This window comes from Lytechinus variegatus, chromosome 9, assembly GCF_018143015.1.
Source record: "Lytechinus variegatus isolate NC3 chromosome 9, Lvar_3.0, whole genome shotgun sequence".
Classification (NCBI taxonomy): Eukaryota; Metazoa; Echinodermata; class Echinoidea; order Temnopleuroida; family Toxopneustidae; genus Lytechinus; species Lytechinus variegatus.
In genome coordinates this window covers 28,796,410-28,806,017 of record NC_054748.1, presented here as the reverse complement: position 1 = coordinate 28,806,017, position 9,608 = coordinate 28,796,410, and the positions used below count along the sequence as shown (strand labels likewise).

The 9,608-nt window shown below is 33.9% G+C and overlaps 1 protein-coding gene across 1 annotated transcript; it reads left to right on the top strand.

Annotated features, from left to right (window-relative positions):
* Nucleotides 1-2,979: 2,979 nt before the first annotated feature.
* Nucleotides 2,980-4,869, top strand: LOC121421928 (tripartite motif-containing protein 2-like). The gene has a single exon (XM_041616727.1). The coding sequence runs from the start codon at nt 2,980-2,982 to the stop codon at nt 4,867-4,869; it is 1,890 nt and encodes a 629-aa protein (XP_041472661.1).
* Nucleotides 4,870-9,608: the final 4,739 nt, after the last annotated feature.

Here is a 9,608-nt window from a genome sequence, read left to right as displayed (position 1 = left end):
TCTCTCTTTTTTTCTTCCTTTCTTTCTTTCTTTCTTTCATTATTTCCCTTTTTTATTTATATTGCTCCTTAATTAATTCTAATAATGTAAAGGTTATATCATTTCTGACAAACAGGCGACATCGTGCAGGCATGCTCATTGGTAGTCATGGATGTCCATTATGCTGATGTGATATATTCTGACCATTACTCGATCTCTGGAGCCAAGAAGTAATACACATTTCTGGCGCTGTGCTGTTCTGAGCTTATCATTCGGGGCCCTTTTGCATTTTGAAAAGTGAAATTCAAGGATTTCGTGCATATTTTTGTTAAATTATATTCATTTTTCAGTAAAAATGTAGGTCTTCACAATTTCCGGGGGCAGCCCCCCCCCCCTCCCGCGGAACCAAGAACGACAAAAAATAAACAAACATCTATGCACGTCACTATTGTAAGAACTGGTATTAAGCTTAGTTTCACGCTTATTAAATGCTCTGAAAAAACACACACTTGATAAAATAGTACATGCCGTGTTAATGACAGCACAAAATCAGAAATGTGTCCTCTTTCTTGGCTCCAGAGATCGAGTAATCATGGTAATGGTAGACTATATCACATCAGCATGACGGTTACCCATGACTGACTACAGCATGCCTGCTCGATGTTGCCTCTTTGTCAGATAATAGAAATAATATAACCGTCACACATTAGAATTAATTAAGGAGCAATTGGAGCACAACTTATCATATCATCCTCAATCTTAACCTCGTTATCTTATTCGTTAGTTAATCCAAATAAGATGATATGCATCTTTCTTAGGAGCTGGGAGCACTGATCAATCCATGTGTTTATTCTGTTAACATAGTATTACACCAATGTACTCCAATACATTACAATAATTGCTGTTGATTAAAATATTCTGTACAAAGCAAATGGATGAAATGTTTCTTTACATATCAAAGACTAGTAGATTGAAAATGAATTGAACTTGAATTGTTTCCCAAATCAAGAAACTCGGAAAGAGCTGGTTGCACTTATAAAATCATATGAAGATGATACGATTGTGAGGGCATTATGGTTTGTCAAGTCTTATCAAGGTATTTCTGCAATGCCATGATACCACACTAAATGTATTCGACGTCTACCTCCGTTTGAGCACATTTGACCCCTTTTTTTATATGATGGATAATGTCTTCTTAGATAGAGACTTTTCAAAACAAAGAACCAACATTTAGGATTCTAACCCCTTTGGCTACCAATGAAAGTTTGTTGACCGTATTTTGACATTTCCCTCACCTTGTCTTCACCCTTTATAGCTTGTGGATAAGAATTCTGAAGATAAACTTATCAAAGTCGAAAATAAAAAGTATACACATGCATAAAAACCCCGAAAAAATAAGTTTTTTTAACACCTTCATTGTAATTTGACATTTTATGAAAGTTTGTTGACCTTTTGACATTTTCGGTCATAACCTCTTAACGGGAAGTCACGAGTATATGATTGCGTACACTTTTTTGTTCAGTATAACAACAGAAACAATTTAATGTATGACTCGACACAATCGGGAATATTTCAAAAATTGAACCCTCCTGACCCCATTCTGACCCCTCACATGGTCAAGATGACCATTAGAAATTTGTCACCAAGTAGAAAGTTGTAACTCGTGATGTCACCAATCACATAAAAGCGAAAAGTCTGAATTAGCCGATTTGTCGAAGTAAATGACATTATGCTGCCTGACTATTATTGGGAATTCCAAATCTCTAAAAATAGTCTAATATTGAACTCGAATTCGTAAACAACTGTAAATTTGCACATATTTAGTACTCACCATCATTTCCTTTTTTATGTAGCCTTAATATCTATAGTGCTACTACTAGACCCCGTATAATAGCATTGCTTTGACCAAACTGAGAAACATATCGTTTTAATGGACATAAGCAGATTGAGGTAAGTATATTGAATAATTCATATATTTTCCAAAGGTATTCTGTATCTATTTTATACATTCAAATGCCATATGTGTGAGAAACATGTTGAATTTGAAATCACACTCTGAATGACAAGATTGATTTGGCTTGTTTAATGATTGTATCTTCAATATTACTGTATTGTCATTTACCTTTAATAATAAAGCAATAATTACCAGTGAGAAAATTGGAACATCACCATCTATGAACAGACAGGAAGGAAACAATTAAATTATATATTTTTTTTAAATCGTTGTTTTAGGGGTGATCAGACTTATTTTCCAACCCGGAAGTAATGGGAAAATGAAAAGGTAAATTGTCGATTCGTCTACTGCCAACTCGTCTACTCACCACATGGTCTACCTTAATTCAGTTTGATGCCATTCAGTCAATCAACATTTCGTCTAAACAACCATTTGGTCACACAACCATTTGATCCAATCATCACTTCACCTAATCACCACTTCGTCTATTACCATTTCGTCTCATAACCAGTTGGTCTTATATCCATTTTATTTTTATTCATTTTGTCCAATCAACACTAAGTCCAGTTAGACAAGATGGTGGACTTAATGGCTATTGGACCAACTGGTTATTATATAAATTGGTGAGTAAAATAAATTGCAATTAGACCATGTGGATTGTGGACTAACTGATGACAGACCAAAGAATAGTAAACAAGTTTGAAATTGGACGAAAGGGCAAAAGACTAACTGAAAATAAACCAATAAAACTACATACTTTTTTAAAAGCAATATTATTCCTATTTCTCTTCTTCTCTTTTCGTTCCTCTCATTTCACCTTCCAAAATTATTCCCATCGTATTCCTCTTTTTCCTGTCCCCCTCATTTTATCATTCCCAATTTCCCCTTCCTCCTCCCCCACCCTTTTCCTATTCCAAAACCCCACGTGATCATTTTATTACTCAGTGATGTAAGTAAAATGACAGATTCTATGCTCCTTACGTGTTTATCATTTTTCATTGTGTTCGGTAATAATAATTTTTTTTCAGTCTTATAAAAATCTAACCATGGCTGAAGCATTAGAGACTGTCATCTCCCAGAGTACAGAGTGTCCAGTGTGTCTTTCTACCTTCACCGATCCCAAGATCCTGTCTTGTTCCCACACTTTCTGCAAGGGTTGCCTGGACAACCTCTTAGAGTGCCTCGGTAACTGCCAGATCCGGTGTCCTGTCTGTAGAGCTGTAACGCAGGTCCCACACCAAGATGTCGGGAGACTACAGGTTAATCTTGCTTTGAAGAGTCTGATAGATGACATGAAGGGCCATCCTCAGATTTGCACAAATTGTCAATCCAATGACAAGCCCCATGCTGATGTCTACTGCCAAGACTGTGGAAAGTATCTCTGCACCTCTTGTCTTAATGTGCACTCTCAATGGGGAGACTTCATAGGTCATGACGTCGTCGCCATGAGTGAGATCTCATCAGGAAATGTGTCTGTAACTAGATACCGCAAATGCAGGAAACACTCGAAAGAAGATGAGGATTACTTCTGTTCCACCTGCAGGAGATTCACATGCTTCAGATGCGGTATGATGGACCATAAAGACGAGGGACACCAGGTTATCGAGGGAGCTGTTTATGAGGACAAACACATGAAGAACATCGAAGATCTGAAATCTAAGGTGGACAAGAAACAATCATGCTATCAGAAGTACATTGATTTCATAGATGAGCAGAAGAAGAGTGTTGACAATGCTAAGAAACGGTGTACAAGTGACATCAACAAAGCATATGATGATGCAGTCCGGCAATTAACAGAGAAGAGAGAAAGCCTACTAAGAGAAGTCAAAGAAACGACTGAAGGCGTAGAGAAAGAACTGAAAAGCATGAAGACATCGGCTCAGAAGCACATCCATCGGTTAACGACCATTGCTGACATGGTAACGAAAAGAACGAAGATACCGTTAGATATGGATACTTTGGCTACACACGACACTCTGTGTGAAGAGTTAAGAGAGGTTATTGATCAAAAGGATCCTGACTACGAGCAGCCAAAGAAATCGGGCATGAAGGGGATACGTGTCAAGTTCGAGAGAAATGTTGGAGTGAAAGAACTGGGCCTTGGAAAGATTGTTAAAATAGTTGAAAAGAACGTCGCCTTGCCCACGAATAAGGTTTCTGATGAAAAGGACATTTCTTTGCGTACTAATAAGATTGTCAAGAAAGTTGCTTTGCCTAATAAGGGTAGAATGGCTGCCATGGTTAGTACACCTGACGGTAGGATGGCAGTAGGATGTAGTACAGGTGGCATATCCATCATCTCTTCTGATGGTAAGCTTCAGCAGACGGTTATGAGGGATGTTAAATTTCGTGGGGTAGGGTTCCTCTCTGATGGTCGATGTGTTGTGATTGATACTTCAAACAACATCAGATTGTACACACCGGAGTACACGAAGTTGAATATAATGTTTGAGACTCTAAGTCGAGATGAAGGTGGGTTTTCTGATCTCACTGTTGATGATCAGATCTATGTGAGCTACTGGAAAGATAAGAAGATCCAGGTATTTTCAACAGCAGGTGGGCAAGCAATCAGGGAGATACCATGCAACGGGTATGTATCACAGCAAACCACTAGTTACCATGGTTTTCTGATCACTTCATCATATGATACTATCAGATTGATAGACAAACAGGGTGCTGTACAGCATGAATTAACGGAACCAGGTAGCGACCTTTACGCTGCTGTATCTCAAGGGAATACAATCCTCACAGCCAAGATGAAGCATTATGAAGGTTTGTTGAGCATTGACGAGTATACAAATGAGTTCACACACGTTCGAAACCTTGTTACTGATTACGAGATTGAGAAGTCTGGGACATATTGGTGTTACCTCCAGCAGTACCGATCAGGAGAGATCGCTTTCTGCACACGTGACAGACTCTACATTCTCCTTTGAAAATCGATGACATCAACATTGATATACGATATCACAATATCACAGAAGGGGGAGGGGGTGATACACACTGATTTGCGTTTTTCTGGTAAAGTAACCCGCTATAATATAGAAATTCAAGAAACTGATATTGGATAATCGTTTTTCTCATTTCTCACACATAAAAAGCATTTCGCTGCTTACATCTTTTTATTTTCAACTTTGCATGTAGCAAGCATCATCTTTATCATGTTTATCCTGTGTGGGGAAAATTATCCTACTTGAATATCAGACATAATGTTGTGAGATGTTTTATGAGAAATTTAATGATTCTCGATCCATATACATGTAAATGATATTTGACTAGTAATAATCATGGTGGTATTGATATATTAACCATTCTTATTAAACAGTGTATGCTATACTGTTTATGCGCCTATACTTGTATTTTCATGAATAAATTGGAATACAGTATGTGAGGAATTTCTCATGCTTAAATATCAGACATAGTGTTAAATATACATATTTTATGGGAAATAAAATATGTATATTTAACACTATATTAACAATATATTCTCTATTCATATGCATGCATTTGTCTAGCAATGACTATAGTGGCAATGTGATATTTACCATTAATATTAAAGAGTGTATGCTATACTTTCTATGATTTTATATATCGTGATTCTATGCTACATGTATTATTCTATCTAGACATGATTATAATGTGTTAATATATAAATATTACCTTCATGGAAATGGTTGTATCAACACTCTTCGATATTTTTCGAAGTAGTTCCATTTTAAAATGCAATTATATGGAATAACTCGAATAAGAAAAAAAAATATTGCTTTTCAGAAAATGGCACAAAAAACCTATTCAATGGATCTCAATCATTATTTTTGAGCTTCCCAATTATCAAGCATTATCTTTATCATGTTTATCCTTTTGGTGGAACTTTTGTTCTTGTATTTTAGACATAATGTTATAATGAGAAATCAAATGATTTTCTGTTCATACCTACAGTACGATATTTGACTATTAATGGCCATGGTGGCGGTGGGATTTTTACCATTAATATTAAAGAGTGTATGCTATACTGTTTATCCGCGTATACTTGTATTTTTTATGCATGAACTGGAACATATCGTTATTGTATGCTATTATTCTATCTAGACATGATTATAATGTGTAAATACATATATTATCTTCATCTGATACGGAAATGGTCTGATCTACTAACACTCCTCGATGTTTTTAGAACTAGTTCCATATGGAACTGCAATTAGATGGAATAACTCGAATTCGAAACACTTAAATAAAAACTATTGTATTTCAGAAAATGCCCCTCCCCCAAAAAATAATTAAATAAATAATAATAAAAAAGGACAGAAAAAGCAGAGTCAATAGATCTCCTTTTTTAGCTTTCCAATTATAAACATCATCTTTATCATGTTTATCCTATGTGAGGAAATTTTTAGTTCTTGTATTTTAGACATATTGTTATTAGATATATCGTGAAAAATCAAATGATTCTCTATTCATATATTTGACTAGTAATGACTATGGTGGCAATTAGGTTTTTACCATTGCTTTATTAAAGAGTGTGTATACTATTTATTTACGTATACTTGTATTTTTTGCATATATGGGAATACATGTATATCGTGATTCTATGTTATGAATGAAGACATGATTATAATGAGTAAATATATATACATATATCATCTTCATCTGATACGGAAATAATCGGATCTACACTACTCGATATTTTTCGAAGAAGTTAAATTTCTTAAATGCAATTATGTGGAATAACTCGAATGTGAAACACACAAAAAAAACTATTGTATTTCAGACAATGGCACATAGGTTACATTAGAAAATTTCAAGATAAGTCAATCTGAACACATGGTATACTGCTCACTATGTACACATTATCAACAACATACACAGTGTCTATTGCATCGGTTTCGCGCAAAAACGAACTGAACGTACTATGGCACGCCATTTGTCCAATAAGGCGATAAACTCAGTTTATGCATGCACATCGTTCTGATATGTACTTAACACTGGGTTACGTTGATGAATTGTCAGCGAATTTGTATGCTTATTTCTATTACTCTCTCTGCGTCTTTCTCTCTCTCTCTCTCTTTCTTCAGCGGCCACATGGTCTAAAAATGGACGAAATTTGTTTGACTCGAGAATGTAATTTCCTATGAAAAGCAAAATCTGCCAAAATCCAATTTGATTAACATGTAATTTTTGTTCGTCCTCTCCTGCCTCCGTTTCTCATCCAAATTCATTCTGATTTGGTAGACATACTGTCCATAATTAGGGACCATAACCTTTAGAAATAGCCCCTTCTATTGCAAAGTCTTGAAATAGTTAAATTGCCATAACTTCCTTGTTTGAATTTATTTTGGTCTCATGTTTTCAGGGTTTGCCAATTGTATCATTTCACATACTCCAACTGTGTTTTACGCATCAGTGATCATTCCTTTAAGAAATAGCGCCCTCTAATATTTTGAGAATGTATATCATCTAGAGTTTTCTCTTGATCTCCTCCTGTTTCTTGCCCTCTATTAAATCAGAGGCGTCAATGCATGCACATCGTTCTGAAACGATTGCAGTTCTAGTTTGGGTCATTGTTTTATTCTAATTTGCTAGGTTTGAAAATGATTTCTGAGCAAATGGTATTACATTTTTAACAAGATACACTGGCATCTGCATTAATGATATATAACTGAATTGATATGTATGGAAAATTATTGTATTATAGAGTATAATTTCATATAATTTCATCGGATTTCGCCTTTTAAAGAGGATTCAATTCGATAGAAGATCACGTCAGATATGACTTGCTATTCGTGTGATAACAAAAAATCAAAAGATGAAACTGTCTATCATTTATTTGTTGCATTGTCTACAGGTAAAATTATTTTCGCAGAAATTTTCTTTCATTAAGAGTCATGCAGTATAACACAAATTTCTAGATGGAAGAAAAAATGTCATTAATTGGTTTCCCATGGAGCAGAAAGATATGACCATAATGAATTGAATCGTTTATCTCTGCACAAATATGATAAAGAATAATGTTATACAGATCTCCTGAATGTGATTTGGATCTTTGCACGAATATGATCAACAGCAATGACGTAAAAAGGTATTTAATAATAACATTTAACTCTGCAATACCCGAGATATATTTATAATACGGTGTCGAGTTAACACGTAGAATTTGTTCATTAAAACATAAATCAATCATGTCCTTTATCATCAGACTATGATAATGATGTACAAATTTCAACAATGTGATTTTTTTATCTTTGTACAAATATGACAAAGAATAATGAAATATGGGTCTTCTGAATGTGATTTTGATCTTTATACAAACATTTATGATAAAGAATAATGAAATACGAATCTCCTGAATGTGTATTCGATCTCCATACACATATGATACGGATAATGATATAAGAATCTCCTGAATATGAATTTGCTCTTCATAGAAATATGATCAAGAATAGTGATGTACAGATGTATAAATAATAACATTGAACTACAGTATTTAAGATAAATAAGATAACGAATAATGACATACGAATCTCTTGAATATGAATTTGCTCTTCATACAAATATGATCAAGAATAGTGATGTACAAATGTATAAATAATAACATTTAACTATTTAAGAAACTAGTTCACACTCTAGCTCTACAATACAATGTCGAGTTTACACGTAGAATCAGTTCATTAAAAGATAAATTAATCATGTCATCAGACTATGATAATGAAGTTCAAATTTCAACAATGTTAGTTTTTTTATCTTTGTACAAATATGATAAATAATAATGAAATATGGGTCTTCTGAATGTGACTTTGATCTTCATACAAACATTTATGATAAAGAATAATGAAATACGAATCTCCTGAATGTGTATTCGATCTCCATACACATATGATAACGGACAATGATATAAGAATCTCCTGAATATGAATTTGCTCTTCATAGAAATATGATCAAGAATAGTGATGTAGAGATGTATAAATAATAACATTGAACTATTTAAAATAATTAAGTTAACGAATAATGACATACGAATCTCCTGAATATGAATTTGCTCTTCTTACAAAAATGATCAAGAATAGTGATGTACAAATGTATAAATAATAACATTTAACTATTTAAGAAACTAGTTCACACACTAGCTCTACAATACGATGTCGAGTTTACACGTAGAATCAGTTCATTAAAAGATAAATTAATTATATCCATTTAAAGAAATTTGATCGTCAATTTGATCAATCCTAACCTGTTTGTATGATATTTTTGACTATGTAACTTTTGTAAGTAGAAATTTATTTTACGTTTTATAACTTATATATCAAGATGCACGAAACCAGACATTATATTGCACACGTTTTTAGTGGAAACTAAATAAAGAAAATGAAATTTCAAAATCTGGAAAGAGTAACAATATCAAAGTAACAGAATATCATAAATAAAAAGCTTCTGTAGTGTAAATACTGACGATTTATATTAGATGCTTTTTGCTATTATTACTATGCTACTGATTTTTATTTTACTGATATCTTTAATGAAATGAATACGTCTGATGATGACAAGATAAATTCGTCTTATCTAGCCCACTGTATTAATCCATGTAGTGTTTTGAAAAAAAAATCATCGGTATGACAGGAAAGTATTAACCTGTCTGTGATTGCATTCATGGCTTCGTGTGATTCATTTTATGCATAGATAG